Raw genomic sequence first — 20,273 nt, 5'->3', positions numbered from 1 at the left:
TACTAATAAAATTAAATGAATAAAAACAACAACAAAAAAATAGCACATCAACGTAAAAGCACAAAGCTGGAGCCTGAGCACAGTGTGTTAAAATGCTGACATCAGATCAGATCAGAGATAAACATACCACAGCATACTAACCTTCAAATGAAGTGAGAGCTTCCTCTAGTTTTATTTTGTATTCCTCTTTGTTGCTCCTGATTCCTGACGTCTCTTCACCTGCAGCCTCTGACCAGTGATTGGTCAGATGTCGATGGTTGTCAATCATTGCAGCGATGCATATATGTCAGATCACAGCTCTCGCTGCTCTCTTGCCTCGTTCTGACTTGATGCCATGTGCCTGCATCAATTGCAGACTTTAGTGCATAGGGCTGCAACAAAAAGTCTGTAAGTAAGACACTGTATTGATTTAACACTAGAATGTCTCTCATTTTTCTCACACGTCATGTGGAAGTGAAAGCAAAACTTACTTCTGTCGACCCTGACGACCGTGACAACCCACATGTTGGAGCAGCCCAGTCAGAGTCCAACAGTTTGTTTCAGAGGGCTTCACACAGCATCATGACAACAACCTCTGACCTCTGTTATTATAGTTTTAACATTTTCATTAGTTTTTATTTGTATTTAGTTTTTCAGTTTGCTTTTATATTTCAGTTTAGTTTTAGTTAGTTCAACAAGTGATGAAGCAGGTTTAGTTTAGTTTTTATTTTGAGGAATTGACTAGTTTTATTTAGTTTTTATTTCGTCTTAGTCTTAGTCTTAGTTTTCCAGGTTTTAGGAGAAAGCCTCTGGCAGACCTCTGAAGATGAACTTCCAAGTTTGTTTCAGTTTTACTAAATTATTTTTTCACTGCTAGTTTTAGTTTTAGTTCAGTATAATAACCCTGCCTCTGACCCTCACATCCACTGAGGACAAACAGGAGGAACCTCAGTGTGAGAGACAGAGGAGGCGTCCCCCACCCAGGACGGGCAGACGTGTAGTAGATGTTGTGTTCAGACAAGAAAACAGTTCACAACATGGAATATGGGATGGTGCAGTCAAGAGGAGCTGATAGGAGCTGATGGGAACAGTGAGAGCTGCTCAAACCACATCCAAAGTAGAACAGTCCAGTTCCTCCTGAGACCATGAGACAGCAGGTCAACACTGATCTCACCCATTTTGGATGTAGCAGAAACTTCAGAGTGAGAGTGAACGTGATCACTGTCAATAGTTCACGTCCTGTTGTTGTATTTACAGAAACCGCAGCAGCAGCAGCAGCTCCTCCCCAACCACAGCAGAGTTACTGACATGAACCTGCTGTCATGTCACTTCTTACTACTCAGTTTCAGAGCTCGGGTCAGACAGAGGAGGAACCTCTTCTGCTGTTTGTCTAATACCGATGAGTTTAAAACTTCTGGGCTTCCGTATTTACCCTCCATGTTCCAGCTGAATTGAAGCTGTAGATATCTCCATCAAGAGTCAAAGTTTGTTGAATGGAAACATGTATCTAAAACAACATGGGGAAATATGACACAGCAAAAACAAGAGGCATCACCAAATATGGTAATCCTCTTCAGTCACCACAGTGTGTATCAAACAACAGAAGAACATAGTGTGTTACTGTAGCAGTTTCATAGTTCAACATTTTGGCAAACTGGCCCATTGCCATAATCTCTATAGTCATAGCAGCAGGTTCGTTACCTTTAATTGTCGGTGCAAGCTGTTATTAGAACGGTGGAGCAGAGCCATGAGCTGCTCAGAGCTACACTACAGAGACAGAGTTGTTTTCGAGGTAAATTCAAGCAAAAACACATGCAGTCTCTGCAACAACTCCGTCTCATAACGTTCTGTTATTATCTCATAGCGTGGTGAATGTCCAGGTCACAACTTGTCCACCAGAGCGTTTTGGAGTTGTTGGATTGTGTATTTGACGAGTTTGATGAGGGGAACCAAGAAATCCCATGAGCCTCTGTAGCGTAGATCTGAGCAGCTCACGACTCTGCTCCACCGTTCTAAAAATAGCTTGCACCAACAAAGTTAACAAACCTACTGCTAAAACTATTATATAGGGATTATGGCAATGGGCCAATTTGCCAAAATGTTGAACTATCCCTTTAAAGTGGTCATACACTTAAAGGTGTACAGAAATGGCTGTTTGTCCTGTTTGTCGCGCCGAGTTGTCACGAACTGCAACACGAGTTTACCCGAGTAATGAAAACGAATTTGATTGGTCGTTATCGAGCGGGCGGGATATTCAAAGTTTGGGGCGAGACTGAGCTCCGTGTGTGTGTGCGTGTCTCAGACGTTTGAATGACGGATGACGGATCCAATATCAGTGGCTGGTGAATCGTGTACAGGCTGACGTATAATCCGTGCGCCTGCATTATCCAATGCGAAAAAAAAAATACACACTTTCATCCCAGATTTACTCAAAAATAGAATTTTGCACAAAGTTTGGCCTACATCGTCTGATAGATGAGTTATTATACTAATTTTATGACCCAGAGTGGGCTTAAATTCAATTTTCTTTTCTGTACACCTTTAAACTCCACAAAGCATGGGGCGGTGTTTAGCTCAGTTGGTAGAGCACCCGCCCCATGTGTTGATGTGTTGAGGCTATAGTCCTCACTGCAGGCGGCCCCGGTCCGAGTCCCCCGCCCCTCTCTGCCTCCCATTTCCTGTCTCTCTCTCAACTCTCCTGTCCTTTAAAGGTGAAAAAGCCCCAAAAAATTAAAAATATGAACTCCACGAAGCACTTTCTGTTGGAGCTTCTGGTAAAAACTGTCAGAGAGAGTTCAGTCTCACTGGATTTCCCTTCTGAACAATGAACGCATCCAGATAAGAGACACTTCACATCCTGGGAAAGAACCCCAGTGTGACTGTAACGGTGGATGTACGGTGGCTCAGAGAGGCTGAGACAGGTCGTCACCTCTGACCTGAGAGCAAACACCTAGACAAGGACAAATGGAGTGATTCATGCAAGAAACAATCATAATTCCACCGTCGACTCGCTCTGACCCCCAGTCTGTTTTTACTGTCAGACCCCTCCCCCTGGTGAACATTTAACCAGGTTAATAATCCGACATAAAGGTGGGATCAAAGGTGACAGATGTACGTCTGAAGGGGTTTATCATCGTAAACACCAGGAGACAATAAGAGCAATATGGTCACTGTGTTCCCACCGTGAGGTTAAAGTCAGCGGCATCTTCCCATTGGCTGCTGTGTTCAATTATCTCCAGTCGACTCAGATGAACTCCTTTATGATGCCTGGAACCTTTGGACACGATAAGAGCTGGAGAACACACAGCCATCAACACAGCACTGAGACAGAGTACCATACACAACAGACCATAAACAGCCTCACTCATTGGTCTAATAAACATGCCAGTTGTGCCATCGATTTTCACCCAGATCTTTTTGAAGTCAGATTTGCTCTAGGACATGCAGTTGTTTTACAACATTAACAAAAGTATCTGTGGTGATGCCAGTGTTTTATGATGGCCTATTTACTTGCAGCCAGCAAGACCCTCAGAAGAAAAACATCAGTTTTACTCAATCCACAGCATATTTCCAAAACAGAGAGTTGTGAATGATACATTGATACAACACAGAAACACAGAACCTTTGAAATGATTGTTGCCACTTCCAGAAAATCTGGATGGAGGAGCAAGACCAAAAAAACATGGGCCTGATCAGCAAAAACCTCTCCACATTCTCTCCAGCAGGCCAGTTGTGTGCCAGTCTGTTGGACTTCTGTCAGTATGTCATTAGTTTGAAGCAGAAACTTCTCCAGGTATTAAATAAGGAGAGAACTTTATTTATAAAACACCATTCAGGAGCGAGGGCTTTCAGAGTGCTTCACACAGCAGCAAAAAGCAGAAAACATAGAAGGAGACAAAATGATAAAAGTTATTCCAGAACCAGAAGAGGCTGTGATAGGCTACATATCTGATGAGCTGCAGTGAGTCAGTTCCAGTTTAGACCGGTGACTCCATCACTAACGGTCAGTCAGGTTTTCTCAGCTGCTGCAGTCTTTACTGACAGACAGGATGCTGAATCATCTCAGGCTGTAGCTGAGGATTATTTTCACAATGGGTTCATCTGATTATTATGGTTACGCTATATATATACAGTATATATATCTCAATTATGGTTTGTTTGGTTTGAAAGGAGTAATAACATACCCACATAGCATCAGTCATGTTTTGGTTAGAACAGGATTGTGTGACGGTAGCTGTCTACAGTGGATATACTTTATATTTACATCATCTACAGGAAATGATTCAAGCAGGTTACAGTGTATGAAAAGAAGATGTTGTGGAAGTTTTTAGCTGTTTGCTGTTGGTGAATGATGAAACAGAGACTTCTGCCGGCCGACAAGTTTATATTTCCTTGAAAGGAAAGGTCAGTCAGGTAAAGGAAAGACCCAGAGAATGGGGAAACCTAAACATACAGTATATACCTGAGGAACGCCTCAAAGGTCTCCCCTTTGTCTGCTTCAGGGGTCGGCCCCATACCCAGAGTGTTTTCACACCCTATTGTCTGCTGCAGGTATCGGCACCGACCCCCGAGGGCGTGTTTCACACCTGGGGTATCCTGCAGAGTTTTGTGTTAAGAGGTCTATACGTTAAAATACACAAATGGTTAACAAACAAAAGGAGATCTGATATCTTTGGGGGGAAAGCAGAGTGTAGGAACATCTCAGGTGATTGGAACATAGGAAGATTCAAATTTACCATCTTTTACCATTACAAAGATGAATATCCAGAGACTGAAATTAAACTCTAAAAAAATACATGATATGAGGAATTAGGAGTTGAACTCTGTTGTAAATTATTATTACTCCAGCCACTGATTTATTCTTGAGACTGTTTTAACTGCACTATAGTTTTTATTTGTCACATTTTAGTTCTTACCTTCTGGGCTGGTGCAATGTTATGAAACCTTTATTTTATTTTTAGCCTTTCATCATGACTCAACATTTTGAGTAACCGTTTGCACTGATTGTATGACAACATATCATTTTTCTTGTGTTACTATTCGTTTGTTTTATTTTATGCTTGCAGCTAAGACTAATTTTCCTTCTGTGACAATAAAGTTTTAATGATTTGATTTATATTAGTATGATCAATTTTGCAACCTTTAAAACATGATAAACAGACATAAACATGAGAAGTGGACCAACTGTGTCTGCAGATGTTGGAGCTGCATTTTGAACTTTGTAATGGAACGAGGTTTACATATTAAATAACTGCTAACAGCACCATAATGAAATAAACTAGTCAGCTTTTCAGGGATCAATCAAATCAATCAGAATTTGAGACGTGATTGATTCCAGTGTTAAACAATCAAAACAGAAGCTGGAGACACTGTGCTGAAGCATGAGGCCATGGTGTGTGATCACTTATTGTTTTATTGCAAACATAATTGATAGTAACATCTAATGCATCACTACTGACAACAAATGATGAAAGGTTAAGAGAGAAATCAAAAAAGTGAATCTAAGAAACACATTAGAAAATGTGATTAAACAAGAGACAAGAGGTTTTTTAATCAAACTGAACTACACACGTAATCATGTTACTGTGATATAGTTTTCCCCTTTTTAGAAAGCTGAACTTCTATGACTCTCGTCTGACTCGAGGAGTCGGACGTGGAGGTCAGACCCTCGCTCTGCCTCCCCTCCCTCCTGTGCCGCGCCGGACCTCTGTCATTCCTCAGCCGGAGTGGCCATCTTGACCAGGCTGTCCTTGTCGAAGCGGAACAGCCTCCAGCCCTCCTCCTGAGAGAGGTCCTCCGCACCGCGACGCTTGTAGAACTGGACCGACGGCTCGTTGTTCTCGGCCACCACAAACATCATGCCGGTGCAGCGCGTCTTCATCGCCAGCTGGAAGAGGGAGGACAGGGTTACGGGGACGGTCGGCAGACTGGATGAGAACAGTGTATGAAAGAGAGACTCCGGCTTGGTGAACTTACGTCACTGAGGTGCCGCAGGATCTCCGAACCGATGCCCAGCCCTGGAAAAAAAAGCCACAGACACACAGACAGCTTTTTAACAAAGAGGTTGCTAAGATATAAATAAACTTAGAGTGAAGCAGATGAGTTGTGTTCACCTCTGTACTCATCCATCACATAGAACTCCTCCAGGTAGAGCTGTTTGCCAACCCAGGGGTCATAAGTGAAGTAGTACATGGCAAAGCCCACCACCTTCGGATCTGAGGGAGACATGAAGAAACAGTTCAATATCTTACTTATTCATTTTTATACATCATTATATCCATGTGGCAGATGCTTTTTGTCCAAAGCAGTTGACAGTGTCCAGACAGGAGTAAGAGATAGATGCCATCACTTTTAAACAAATAGATAAAAGCTTGTCCAGTTCAGTTTGACTCTGCTGAACACTGCTGGTGCTTCACAGCAGCACATCTGTCACACTTTGATCATCTGACCGTAAACTCCACCTGGTAACGAACGCCAGACATTTACATGTGCCGTTGCTATGAGACAGAGTCACTCACTTCAGCCGGTCTTATCTCATTGGTTATGTGCGGTATCGTGCATACACACCTGACTTCTGCATATACATAGTGTTTCTGTTATTTCATACATTTCCTTTTAAAAAGTTCTTTATCCGTCTTCTTTAGACTGTTTGTGTCCTGCTGTGACACATTTAGCAGTTTCTGGGTCAGATTGTACATTAATGTGTTCTGTGACTACAGGGCACATGCTCTGAATTGTTCAATTGTTTGTTTAAGCTACACAAAAAACTAAATAGTAGAGGACCACAGGTCTGGTCCAAACTGAACCTTTGTTCTATGCTTTGTTAAGAAGATTTTAACTTCAAAAAGGCAAAGCCGTAATTACATAATCTATTTTTCAGCAGGCGCCTGTGATCAAAGTTTTTGCAACAAGTCAGAAACTGTGCAGATTTTAATGCACTCAGAGAAGTGTGATACAGTGTGTGAGAGTTTGTTACCAGAAAGGGAACACCTGCGGCAGAGCGGCGTCTGCCTCAAACGGGCTACAGATTCAGTTCTGATGAGATCTATAGTTACTTCACAAAAACAGGAAGTGCAGGCTGTACTGTATGTCTGTTAGGTAAACACTGCTGGTCTGAGCAGATGGTGGAGGGAGCAGCATTGTGAGGTCAAATTTAGATCAGAAACCGCCGGGTAACCAAATAGATCAATAAGCTGGGTGTGTTGGTGGCTGCAGGTGGAGGGAGAGGACACCGAGACGGAGAGCTGGGCTCAAACAAAGGAGCAGATTGTCTTCTTTTGTGGGTTTTTTCCCTCTCTTAGGGGAAGTGGAGTCTTTCATACCGTCACTGCTGCTCTCTCCTTGGATTTCAGCGATGATGCAATGGTAGAACGGGGTGTCACCGAATCCATCCTCAAGGAGTTCTGCCAGGAAACAAAAACTTTAAGCACAAGGAGAGGAAGAAGAGGAGGGGCATTGATCATTTAACTGTATCATGTGACTTAAAGCTCACCCTTTTCCGTCAGTGTCACCTGGTGCTCCATCTCTTCATATTTTGCAAGTTCCTGCAACAACAAAACAACAAACATTAAGACTGTAATCTAACAGGCAGAAGTCACAATGCAGCTCAAATTCACACTTATGAAAGGATAGAGATACTTCAAATGTTGACTGCACCGTGTAAGACATTTACTTTGACAGCAGATCAATCTTTGAGGTAATTTTACACCAAACAATTTAAATAGTATCATCCTCTTTGGTGAGGATTGGCTGCTTTCCTGTCTTCTTATCACTGTGTTTCCTCAACCCCAGTCATTACGTGATCAAAAAGCTCACAAATCAAATCTAAGGGGTGAACAAAATTATCATGTAGGAAAACGGTTGTGTTACATTATTTGAATACTCATCCCTCGGGTTATTATGTAAAATATCAGATTTTCCTTGTTGGAAATGATTCAACACTTTGTAGATGTCATTTAATACCTTTTAAAGTTGTATGTGAGGGACCTGAGCTCAAGTTTATTCAGGACTGACAGCCTGAGTTGTGTTGTTAGATGAGGAAACCGTTTCTCCTCTTAAATAACTTGTCAACTAACCACAGCAGGTATGAAAATGCTCGTCGCAGCAGCGTTGTAAATGTAGGTCAGGGGTTTCACAGCTTGATAATAACCAGGTCGGGGTGAAGCAGTCAGATGAGCGGGGTCTCCACAACAGACTGACCATATTAGGAATAGAGGCAGACTGAGCGGATGTGACTCGGCTGGGTGTAAACAAAGGCCCCTGACACTGAGCTCACACTCGGACATCCTCCGGACATTTTCCACCTGCCGCCTCGTCACTATGATCTGATATAATCCGTGGTTTTAGGCCTGGGCCTCGGCTGACCTTTACCTGTCACCGTCTGCACCCGTCACACATAGCTAACGGTTCGCCGAGCCGAGCGCGTGAGCTGACCGTTATGTTTGAATTCAAGTTCAATAACGTCTCATTTTGACAACAGGCCTACCTACCTTCACCAGTCGTAATATATCAGACACGTCCTTTGGTTCAGCTTTTCGTAATTTATACTCCATTTTCTTCTTTTACTCTTTTTTCCTTTCGTTAGAAGTCCTCGGTATGTGAAGTGAAAGATAAGATGTTTCTTCATTCGCTTCAGAGTGGCTTTTCCCCCACGGTCTGCCTCTGGTCAGGACGCGTTCGTCGACACAAGAACATCCAGTAAGAGTTCCCCTCGGCCGGGTCGCTGCCGTTAAACAACTCCGGCCTTTGTTTACCTCGCGGCTTTTATACCCGGCTCTGGCTGCGACGCGATTGGTCAGTCCGGCGAGGTTCTTAGGTTTCTGACGAATCAGCGACACCCTCTGGTGGGGGATTCAACCAATCATGGACAGCAGAATCGGAATGTGGACGTGATCAGGGTCTGTTTTGATCCTGTTAAGGTCATAAGATCTTTGTTTTCAAGGCTGAAAAGCTGAAAGTTTCGGAAAGTATTTTCTGCTTTTAGTAAAAGTGGCACTTTCACATTGTAATAATACCACCTCATGTAGAGTAAAAAGATTTTACACCTTGACAAGACTCGAGTCAAAGATGTACATGGAAAATTACTCTTTCCAGTGTCCCGTTAGGCTGCTAAGGTAGTGCAGAGACAGCGGTGGAGGAAAAGTGTGGAAGTTATTGAAGCAGGATGAGGTGAAGATAGCTACTCCTGAGCTTTTTGTGGTCGACTGCATCTAAGAATCATTTTCTTTGCTGACTTGGCTGAAATTTTTTTTGAATCGTCGTCGATTCTTTGCTTTGTGAAAGACAGTGACAAATACTCCACAACTACTCCAAAAGTCCAAACCGACGTATAAGTTTACATAAATGCGAAGGAAAACTTTAAGTCTGCACATTTGAGAAGCTGGAATTGTCTGAAAGGACTACAAACACTTCATACACTTTGTTGTAAAGTCAACTCATGTGAGACAGATTTAGAAAAAAAAAGTAGAAATTGATGCCAGTGTGGGTCCAGGTCCAGAGACACCGGATCGTGCATTTCAGCCTAATGCAAACAATAGTGTCTTTTGTTTGCCCCCTCTCTGCCTGGAGAGTGCTCACACTACTCTAGATCAGTTTGTAGTCTGTGACTATGAGAATCTGGACCTCTACAGATGCATGTTTACATGAAAATGTGTTAAGACATGTCAGTGGGAAGGGGTGGGGGTTGGGGGTCTGGGGTTGACCCTGAATCTGTGCAGGAGTCAGATTTTAGTATAGCACTGCAATAAAAACAACTAAAGAAGGGTATTAGAGTGGAATAGAACTGAATATCTCTACGGTCATTGCACATTCAAATTGTACAAGTAACTGACTTTCATAAGTTTTTTTTAAATATATCATTAGCACTGTTTATTGTTTGTATTTGCTTTTCTTGCTCTTTAATTTCCCTTTTTGTTTTAATAGATCTTTACTTTCTTTTTACATTTCTGCAGTATTTCCATTTCATTCCTTTGTATTATTTATTTATTCTTTCATTTACTTCTTTTTATCCATTCTCAATTGCAAATTGTTTAGTGTAAGTTAGAATTCTTAATTGCTTCATGTTTTTTGTTCTATTTAAGTACATTTGTGTGTGTGTGATGTGAATGTGGAATAGGGGGTGGGGGGTTGTTATTTATTATTTTAACATAGTACTTTGGGCTGCTTCCTTTGTATAAAACGGTCTCCATAAATAACGTTTTAGTGATTGATTGATGAAAGGTGTGTAGGCCAGGAAGTGACTGACAATGTGCACAGATTTTAAATTTCCAATTTTCTTAAACGCTACATCTGACGTCATCGCGAAGTGGGCGGGGCCTGAAATGCAACACGGAAACATCCTGAGCAGGTTTTTTTTGTTGACCGCCTGGCACGGCTCGGCTCTGAGGAGAGAAACCCCGCAGTTATTCTCCATTTAACCCGCTCACCTGGTTTATTTGGAGGCCTGAAGCTTGAACTCTGTCACCCGGACTGAACCATGCTCTCCCCGAGGTCAGTGCTCTTCAAAACCTCGGTAAAATCAGTGCTAAACTATTAGCTTATTTCCAGTGCAGCTAATTCACACTAGAAACAGTAAACAGCCTTTTAAGGTGAACGTATCGTGATTTGTTAGTTTCAGTGGAGTTGAATGACTCCTGTGCTGCATGAATGAAGAAACGTGCTTCACCTGGAAATAGTGAGTCAGGCCCAAACAGGGTGGGTCACTGTATACACAGAGGGTGGTGCCATGTTCATACCACTGCTACAGAGGAGCACCAGTAACACAAGTACTTCACCATGCACAAATGACTTCTGGGTAATTTCAGCCATGGGTACAGATTTACAGTATTTGTATTCAAATGGAGTATTTTCAAGCAATGCCTCTACTACCTCTACTACTAATACTTCATCTCCTCCACAGAATATATAGCCTAAGGGGTGTGTAAAATATGTAAGAATATGTTACTAGTCTTCACTGTTAAAAGCACCTAACAATATTACTACAGCATTAACAGTCCATATCTAAAAATACAATCCATAATCACTAAAATCATTATTTCAGCATAATTAATTACTTTGCAGTTGTGCAAGATCAGATTTAAAAAGACAAGTGAAATCAAAAGTTGTAGAAATGGCTATTAGTTGCTCAAAATAGATTATTGATGAGGTAATCTCACTATATTAGGTCAATCTTTGGTTTTTCACTTTCCTCTTGTGTTAACGATGGAAAATGTCGAAGCAGATGCATTTACAAACACAGTTCCTGACCAGTGACCACATCACGTCAGTGTGTCTGCTCAGCTGTTCATTCTCTATGGATCACAGAACAGATGCTGTGAACGGCTATAATTAGAAGTGGAGGATGCATTTACGGTAGATGTCTGGACCTCTTGATCTGAAGGCTATTTTAGGATTTGTTTTTGTTTTTTTTTGTCATGTCCTCACATGGACCACAGGTTGCTGCTTCTCCGGTCAGCTGCGTCCCTGACGACCAGGTCGCTCTGCACAGGTGGGGCGTCGAAGAAGGGCCGGGCCCCGGACATGGCTGATGGTACGGTGTCTACTTTCATCTGAAACGACCTGAACATAATTAAAGTCTTTGCTTGTCACCAGTGTAAAAGCTACAACATGTGTGTAACAGATCATTCACACAAATGACTTGATACTATACAGAAAAATATTTTGAGACCAAATGAGTAACCTAATTAATATAGAATAACTATAACGGTATGTTTGTCTGAACACTCCATGACTAATGCACATTTGTTCTGTGATTTTTGTTTGTTTTTTTCCAGATCTGAAAACCTGAGTAAAATAAAGAGGAAAAAACTCTTTAATCCTAAATAAATCGAGTGCACATTCTAACTTAAAGGGATAGTTCAACATTTTGGCTAATTGACCCATTTCCATGATCCCTATAGCAGTAGGTTGGTTACCTTTAATTGTCGGTGCAAGCTATTTTTAGAACGGCGGAGCAGAGAGCTGCTCAGAGCTATGCTACGGAGGCTAATGGGATTTCTTGGTTTCCCTCATCAAACACATCAAATACACAATCCAACAACTCCAAAATGCTCTGGTGGACAAGTTGTGACCTGCACATTCACCACGCTATGAGATAATAACGGAACGTTACGAGACAGAGTTGTTTTCGAGGTAAATACAGAGTCTGCTTGCTGAAAAACTGCCCTCGACAGGAACGTGCATCAGCGGTTTTGCATGAATTTACCTCGAAAACAACTCTGTCTGGTAGCGTAGCATGAGCAGCTCGTGGCTCTGCTCCACTGTTCTAAAAATAGCTTGCACCAACAATTAAAGGGATAGTTCACCCTAGAATGATATTTCGCTCATTATCTACTCACCCTCATGTTGACTAAGGGCTGGAAGAAGTCTCAGAGTCCTCCGTCCCTTCTCTGAGTTACAGGGGGTCTTAGCGTAGCAGTGCATTTCAAGGCAACGGTTGTAAAGGGACACCAGAGCTCTTCGTAAAAAAACACACACAAAAAAACATCCAAATACCTCCATGATGCTCGTATGTAATGTCCGTCTTGTGCTGAAGCCCCAAATTGCGTAATTGTTCCCGAAAAAAAAATTAAATAAGTCCACATTCCAAAGCATGTTTGTAGCATTAGCTCTGTGTCTGTTGTCCGTCTTCCGCTGCCAGCGCGCATGCGCAACCAGACTGAGACTCGAGTCGGTCTCAGTGCGAACCTTGCGCATGCGCGCTGGCAGCGGAAGACCGGCACAACAGACACAGAGCTAATGCTACAAACATGCTTGGAATGTGGACTTATTTAATTTTTTTTCGGGACAATAATTACGCAATTTGGGGGCTTCAGCACAAGACGGGACATTACATACGAGATCATGGATGTATTTGGATGTTTTTTTGTGTGTGTTTTTTTTTTTTTACGAAGAGCTCTGGTGTCCCTTTACAACCGTTGCCCTTGAATGCACTGCTACGCTAAACAAAAAAGACCCCTGTAAACTCAGAGAAGGGACGGAGGACTCTGAGACTTCTTCCAGCCCTTAGTCCACATGAGGGTGAGTAGATAATGAGCGAAATATCATTCTAGGGTGAACTATCCCTTTAAAGGTAACGAACCTACTGCTGTGACTATAGGGATTGTGGCAATGGGCCAATTTGCCAAAATGTTGAACTGTCCCTTTAACTTTGATCCCACAGATTATTAAATCATGTGTGTTTGTCCACAGGAGATCCACTCTTACACGTCTCAAATGGTGTGTGTTGGTAAAAATCAGACAATTTCTAAACTACTGCCAAATTCTTTTCTCGTCTGCTCTAATTCTTTATTAATTCTCCTTTGCATGTTTGGCACCGACGTCGTTTTTCACGTACAGCATCTTTTACTGTGCACCCGTTGTGCTTCTTGGTAGGTCTCAGGCCGTCTGGATTTCTCTTCCTGCTCCACAGTAGAGCTAATCCCTCCCTGCAGCGTTCAGAGGTGGTGTTTGTTAACCTCTTCTCTTCCTCCCTCTGTGCCACTGAGCTTCAGTGTTGTAGTGCAGCTGGTTCCTACATGATACCTGTCTCCACCTGACTGCTGCTTCTCTCTCTGTTGTTTTATGCCGTCGCACTGTTTTGGCCTCGATGTGCTGCAGCCTCCAGACTAAAAACTAGAAGATTTTGATCTTGAAGTTGTGTTTGGATTGGTGTTATTACTTTGTGCACGTACACTTTTGGGTGGCACTGCAGCACATAATCACAGCCCACAGCTATATTTCCTGATCGTGCTGCAAAAGCCAAACAGTTTGTGTCTGAAGGCTGCAGCTGTAAACAGTCTCAGTGTTCGTCATGCAACTTCTGACTCCTGTAAGTTGTGGTGCATTCACTGCCTGACTGTAGACTGAGGAAACACGTACATACACACCAGATCTGACGGATTCCTCTGTGTTTTTCAGTGCGGAACAGGCTGAGAGAGATCGTGGGAGCTTCCACTAACTGGAGGTACTAAACCAGGGCAACATGACAGTGTTTGAGTGTTTGTTTCATTTGGTTTAGTTGGATTTTTTGTGTCTCATTAAATTAATGAAATATTTTATATTATACAATATAAAATATAATATATAATATATTACAATATATCTTTGCTTTTTTTTAAGTACACAATCAGCCACAGTGCCACAGCCCGCCAGTCTCCTGTTTATTACTTTTCCTATGATTGTATCTGTTTCATTTCTTTTTCATCATTATTTTTTTGTAGTCATATCCCTTTTTTACCTATATAGAGTATCCACAATAATTAGTTGTATTATTGAAGCTCTACTAACCCCCTGCATTTGTTAGAGTCTGTGGGTATTCTTTCGCTGACTCAAAAATTATATTTCATCAATTTAAAGAGGAACTAAGCAGGATTTCTCCCGTGGCTATGCTACATTTTTACCTTAATTAAAAAGCTCCAGAGTAATTGTGATAGTTAACTACATGACTTGTGAGTTGTTACAGTGAGAACGGAGGCTCTCTGTCTTCCACCTGGCGTCTCATGGTTGAAAACCAACCTTGTAACAACAGTGTAGTACCTGGCCGCCACCCGGTGTCCCGCAACACAAACGCGCTCCGTAACCCACAATCTTTTGTTTATGACAGTCAAGACTACACAGATATACACGTCTTAACATTGTATTATGTTATATAACGTTACCCACCACTCCGTGGATTGCTTTTTCGCCGGCTTCGTTAAAAACAAATGCACATGGCCAGGTGGAGGGTTAGCAAAACAGTGGAAAAGCGACCAGACTTGTATAGTTCCTCTTTAACTTCAGATGTCAAATCAATAAATAGGCAACATTTTCGCACAGAAGGATCTTTGCCCTGCTTGAACATTTAGCACTTGCACTTGTGACGTGTACATTTTACTTTTGTTCATATCTGTAGTTGTTAATCTTAGATATCTAACTCAGTGTTATTCTGAATCCTTGTTTCTTTTCCAGTACACATGACAAGAAAGTAGAGTATTTACCAGTAACGTATTCAGTAATATATGTAATAAATCTGTAATGTATCTCCTAATGGTCTCCACAGCGACCACCGGCAGGCCATGGCAGAGCGAGTGTCGCTGTCGTCCATGTTGGCGAATTCTCAGCAGGACCTTCCAGCGAAGACGATGAAGGACAGTTACCTGGAGGTTCACCTGCCGCTGGGCTCCGAGCCGCAGCTCCGAGAGAAATACCTCACCTTCCACAACACTGTCAGGTACACACACACACACACACCAGTACCAGCATGTGGGATAGGGGAACAGATAAACAACCACAACAGAAACTTGACGTCTGCCTCTTCTCTCTTGTCTCTGCAGGTTTGGTAGAATCCTGGAGGACTTGGACAGTTTAGCAGGTATCACATTACACTAAAAACAAGCTGCTATTCTCAGTCAGTCACCAAACACTGATACATTTTCTTCTCATTTCCATCCACAGTTCTCATATCTTACTCTCACACCTACAACTCGACACTGAAGAGGTCTCCTCTGTCCATTGTTACTGCGCTGGTGGACAAAATTGGTAAGAGTCTATGATATTTTCTATTTGTTCAAACCACAGACATTCAGTGTACTTTAATGAAGGACAATGAAAACCAGAAAAAAATAATTAAATTAAATGAACCAGTGTGTTTATGGCATTTTGCTGTGGGTCTGTCCCTTTGGTATAATTGGTTTGTTTTTGTATTCCTGAATCAGTCAATTAAAACAGTATCAACTGTTTTGACTTGTCTAGATTAAAGAGCTGATTTTCTTTATTCGTTTTATGGCTTGGCGGGTTGGAACGAGACATTTGACGTCACTCCAGCCTCCAGGAAATTCCTCTATTCTATTGTCTCTTAAATATTTGTAAAGTGAATAATTTGTGCAATTTGGTTCTGATTTCAATGGAATGTTTCATATGTTTCCGCCAGAAAATATAACAGGAAACTGTGAAGGACTTTTCAACAGGTTTCTGTTAATTTGACAATTGAAAATAAAACCAGTTTAACAATGAAAGTGATAATCTGGGGCAGCCTGAGTTGTTTAAACACCACCGCTCTGTGTAGAGGAGTTCCACATTAATGTTGATGTCTTTTTGTTGGTCAGATATGAGGCAGCACGTCATCTATCCTGACTGTGACATCAAGTTCACCGGTCATGTGACGTGGGTGGGAAAGACGTCAATTGAAGCCAAGATGCACATGTCCCAGGTAAACACACTGACCTGCCTCTTGACACACACTTAGATGTATAACTGTGTTTATACTATGCATTTATTCTATTTGTGTTCATTGATAGATTTAATGTAACAATAAGTAAGAAAGATAAACTTTATTGTCTCACCAGGTGGGAAATTTGTTGTGGGCTCTACATCCATGTTGTAGCCATTAAAAAGGCAACATACACATTTTGCAACATTGTACATTCAACATACAAAAACACCAAAAAACATAAATGAACAAAATCAAGTGAACCTTGGAGGGATAGTTCAACATTTTGGCAAATTGGCCCATTGCCATAATCCCTATAGTTTTAGGAGTAGGTTCGTTACCTTTAAATGTCGATGCAAGCTATTTTTAGAATGGCGGAGCAGAGCCGTGAGCTGCTCAGAGCTACGCTACGGAGGCTAATGGAATTTCTTGGTTTCCCTCATCAAACTCATCAAATACACAATCCTTTTTCTTTTCAATTCTTGTGGACAAGTTGTGACCTGCACATTCACCACGCTATGAGATAATAACACAACGTTACAAGGCAGAATGGTTTTTGAGGCAAATGCAGAGACTGCTTGATGAAAAACTGCCCCTGACGGGAACGTGCATCAGCGGTTTTGCATGAATTTACTCCATCTTGTAACGTTCCGTTATTATCTCATGTTATGTGCAGGTCACAACTTGTCCACCAGAGCGTTTTGGAGTTGTTGGATTGTGTATTTGATGAGTTTGATGAGGGAAACCAAGAAATCCCATCAGCCTCCGTAGTGTAGCTCTGAGCAGCTTGCGGCTCTGCTCCGCTGTTCTAGAAATAGCTTGCACCGACAATTAAAGGTAACCAACCTACTCCTAAAACTATAGGGATTATGGCAATGGGCCAATTTGCCAAATGTTGAACTATCCCTTTAAACACAGGCTTAAAGAAGGAAGCAGCTAGATTTAACAAGTATGGATGCAAAAGTAAAATTGTCGTGGTCCCACTCAGACTGTTTGATTGACAGATGACTGGTTCATAGAGTGAAGAAACGTAAGATAAATATCAGAACAAACATGTTGCAGATCAGCTACATCTCCTCCTGAATTAAAACACCCACAACCCTCTCCTCCTCCTCCTCCTCCTCCTCCTCCTCCTCCTCCTCCTCCTCCTCCTCCTCCTCCTCCTCCTCCTCCTCCTCCTCGTCCTCCTCCTCCAGTACCGTGATGGAGCCTACGCCCCAGTTCTGGATGCTACGTTTGTCATGGTGTCTCGGGACCCAGAGAACAAGAGGTGAGGACCTCAGCTCAGCCTGTGGACACATGAATTCCTTCATGATAGAACTGAAATGGACAGACGCTGTCACGTGTGGTAGGGACTCAGTATGTTGAGTGTGTTTACACACTCTCATCCTGTTTGCTTCTGTCCCACTTCATTTCAGGGCAGCGTTTGTAAATCCTCTGAAGCCCAGCGGACCAGAGGAGGAAAAGATTTTCCAGGAAGGAGAAGGTATGGTTGGAATTCATTGCCTTGCTTAAGATGCTAAAATATTCACTTTTTGATTCTGACCTCGTTTCTTTGCTCCTTCCAGCAAATAAATCCCGCCGTGTGGAGCTGAGCACGGCGTCGCTGCTGAAGGTTGCTCCCACAGATGAGGAGAGGAAGATCGTCCACAGTCTGTTCCTCAACACCCTGGATACAAAGTATGGCTGAGATACCTCACAAGTAAAATTAAAAAAGAAGAAAAAGTAAAATTTTGTAAAAAAAAAAATAAATAATACGACATATGTCTCCTCTCCTCCAGGACGGTGAGTTTCCGCAGCAGAATTCTGCCTCCAAACTCAGTGTGGATGGAAGACGCCAAACTGAAAGGACTGGAGATCTGCCACCCACAGGTGAGAGGAGGGGACGGCTGCAAGTACAAAATAAAAGCAACACACTCATTCTCAATTCTGGGTTGTCGGATCTTCAGGTGGTATTCAGGGGGTGAAATCACCACTTTGTGAACATTATATCACAATTTCAACATCAATTGTGTTCAGTTAAGACTGCAATGATTTGATTAGTACCGGTAATCAAGTAAGTTCAATAGTTTGGGTCAGCGATCAATCCGTTGAGTTGTGTCTGGATAATTAATTTGTAAATGAATTGTGTTGAGCTGTGAGGAGCTGTAATGGTCATTTCATCCCTTAACATTCATCAGAAAACAAATCAATAGTTTATTTAATTCCGTAATTCATGCTGGTGATTTACATTATAAACTGTTTGTGGAGGTTAAATCCATTGTGTGTGTGTGTGTGATTGGACCAGGAGAGGAACATCTTCAACAGGATCTTTGGAGGTTTCCTGATGAGGAAGGCCTACGAGCTGGGCTGGGCCAACGCCTGCTCCTTCGGGTGAGACACTCTGACAGATCATTGGTTCAAAGCAGGATATTTGTTTGTTTGGTGTGACGTTACATACTGAGCGCCGTCCCTCTCCTGCTGTGCTGCAGAGGCTGTCGACCAAGTCTGGTGGCTGTTGATGACATCCTGTTCCAGAAGCCGGTGGAGATCGGCTCCTTGCTGCTGCTCTCGTCACAGGTCAGAGAGAGTGTGCATCAATGTGTTTTTACTGAAGGGAGAGAGAGTGCAGAGTGGAGAGTTTCTGAGTAATGTGTGTGTGTGTGTGTGTTTCAGGTGTGTTATACACAGGGGAAGTACATCCAGGTCAGAGTTCACAGTGAGGTGTTTGACCCGCTGACCCGCCAGCACAACACCACCAACGTCTTCCACTTCACCTTCGCTTCAGACCGGGAAGTCCCCAACATCATCCCACAGACATATGGAGGTAGGACACACACACGCACGCATACACTGGCCCATATATTCACCCACCATTTTAACAAGAGCAACTCCAAACTCTGTTATGGAGTTGTTGGATTGTGTATTTGATGAGTGTGATGAGGGAAAGCAAGAAATCCCATAATGAGCCTCCGTAGCGTAGCTCTAAGCAGCTCACAGCTCTGCTCCGCCATTCTAAAATTAGCTTGCACCAACAATTAAAGGTAACGAACCTACTGCTATGACTATAGGGATTATGGCAATGGGCCAATTTGCCAAAATGTTGAACTATCCTTTTAAAATAAAAATCCAACAAAACTAAACAAATGTTGTTGCTTTACCACCTGAAACATGTGATGCTGATGTTTTTGTGTTTGTCTGACAGAGTCCATGTTGTACCTGGATGGAAAGAGACATTTTAACCAAACCGTGGAGAACTGACTCATCAAATCTACGTCCCATTAAAGCCCTCCAGCGTCTGACCAATGAGGTCTAAGATAGTGAGTGTGTGAGTGAGTGAATGCGTGTGTATGCTGTAGAATACATCATTTTATATCATGCTTTGCACATTTTTCACAACCAATTCCTGTTACATTACTTGTGGTGGTTTACATTTGTTCAGATCACTACAGCAGAAAAGACACAAAGACAGCTTTTATTTTATTTTCTTGTTCTCAACACCAAGTTGTTCATCTGACAGCCAGTCAGTGTTTACAGTGTCACGGCGGTCATATTTTACTCAAGAAACTGAAACAAATGTTTTGTTTTCTGGCTTTGTTGTAACCTCATATATATCCTAGTCACTGTGCTTGACGTTACATTACATTATGTTACAGTTTTATATTTTACTGTCGCTTATACGCACAAACAGCTTTACTTTTCTTTATTGTATGGAATGGGAACTTGTATCCTGAATGTGTCAGACAGCTGCGAAAGGAAGGATGGTGTCTTTATTTGGCCTTAAATTACTTGTATGCAATAAATCAAATCTTATTTATCATGGCTTCAGGTGTTCAGATGTCTTTGCTTTTTTTATGTTCAAATACATGTCTGTCTGTCGAGTCATGGAAATTAGTGCTGTGTTGCACATTTTTATTTATTCTAAATGTCCCTAAATGTCCCTTGAATTTTAATACTCTTATCAACATGGAAAAGTGGATAGGCTTGCTTTGTGCAAATGTTTTTTTATTGAAAACAAGTTAACATGTGTTATTTCACACTAACATTCTCACTTTGAGCAGTCATTGATGATTCTGCCCCTGTGCTGTGTGTGTGACTGTAATCACGTAAAGTTACGTGTGATTAGATTAGATTAGATTAGATTAGATTA

The 20,273-nt window shown here is 42.0% G+C and overlaps 2 protein-coding genes across 4 annotated transcripts; one reads left to right on the top strand and one right to left on the bottom strand.

Moving 5' to 3' along the window:
* Positions 1-5,372: 5,372 nt before the first annotated feature.
* LOC146966933 (diamine acetyltransferase 1-like) lies at positions 5,373-8,719 on the bottom strand. The gene is made up of 6 exons (XM_085763541.1): positions 8,469-8,719; positions 7,472-7,523; positions 7,302-7,382; positions 6,093-6,194; positions 5,956-5,996; positions 5,373-5,866 (listed from the first exon to the last, which is right to left on the bottom strand). Exons 1-6 carry the CDS (start codon positions 8,529-8,531, stop codon positions 5,690-5,692), a joined length of 516 nt encoding a protein of 171 aa, XP_085619667.1. The 5' UTR covers positions 8,532-8,719; the 3' UTR covers positions 5,373-5,689.
* Positions 8,720-10,307: 1,588 nt separating this feature from the next.
* Positions 10,308-19,945, top strand: acot9.1 (acyl-CoA thioesterase 9, tandem duplicate 1). Of its 3 annotated transcripts, none has more exons than XM_085763535.1 (16): positions 10,308-10,467; positions 11,412-11,506; positions 13,168-13,194; positions 13,876-13,921; positions 14,996-15,166; positions 15,270-15,307; positions 15,391-15,474; positions 16,041-16,144; positions 17,341-17,414; positions 17,563-17,630; positions 17,713-17,824; positions 17,926-18,016; positions 18,432-18,517; positions 18,616-18,703; positions 18,800-18,950; positions 19,329-19,945. In XM_085763535.1, exons 1-16 carry the CDS (start codon positions 10,454-10,456, stop codon positions 19,382-19,384), a joined length of 1,305 nt encoding a protein of 434 aa, XP_085619661.1. In that variant the 5' UTR covers positions 10,308-10,453; the 3' UTR covers positions 19,385-19,945. The 3 variants fall into 3 exon arrangements, with proteins under 3 accessions (XP_085619661.1, XP_085619664.1, XP_085619662.1); XM_085763538.1 differs by having other exon boundaries at positions 13,168-13,786; XM_085763536.1 differs by lacking the exon at positions 13,168-13,194.
* The last annotated feature ends 328 nt before the right edge of the window (positions 19,946-20,273 follow it).

The sequence above is a fragment of the Trachurus japonicus genome, chromosome 20, assembly GCF_045865225.1.
Source record: "Trachurus japonicus isolate A0001 chromosome 20, Traja_1.0".
NCBI lineage: Eukaryota > Metazoa > Chordata > Actinopteri > Carangiformes > Carangidae > Trachurus > Trachurus japonicus.
Note: the sequence above shows the minus strand (reverse complement) of the source record. Positions and strands in the feature narration are given on the sequence as shown.

Excerpts from the sequence above, each read along its gene's own strand:
- LOC146966933 (XM_085763541.1), bottom strand. The coding sequence starts at position 8,531 with ATGGAGTATAAATTACGAAAAGCTGAACCAAAGGACGTGTCTGATATA. Across the intron at positions 6,195-7,301 it reads AGGAGAGAGCAGCAGTGACG|ATCCGAAGGTGGTGGGCTTT; the intron begins GTATGAAAGACT and ends TGTCTCCCTCAG. Across the intron at positions 5,997-6,092 it reads TGTGATGGATGAGTACAGAG|GGCTGGGCATCGGTTCGGAG; the intron begins GTGAACACAACT and ends TTTTTTTTCCAG.
- acot9.1 (XM_085763535.1), top strand. Across the intron at positions 11,507-13,167 it reads GGCCCCGGACATGGCTGATG|GAGATCCACTCTTACACGTC; the intron begins GTACGGTGTCTA and ends GTTTGTCCACAG. Across the intron at positions 17,631-17,712 it reads GATTTTCCAGGAAGGAGAAG|CAAATAAATCCCGCCGTGTG; the intron begins GTATGGTTGGAA and ends TGCTCCTTCCAG.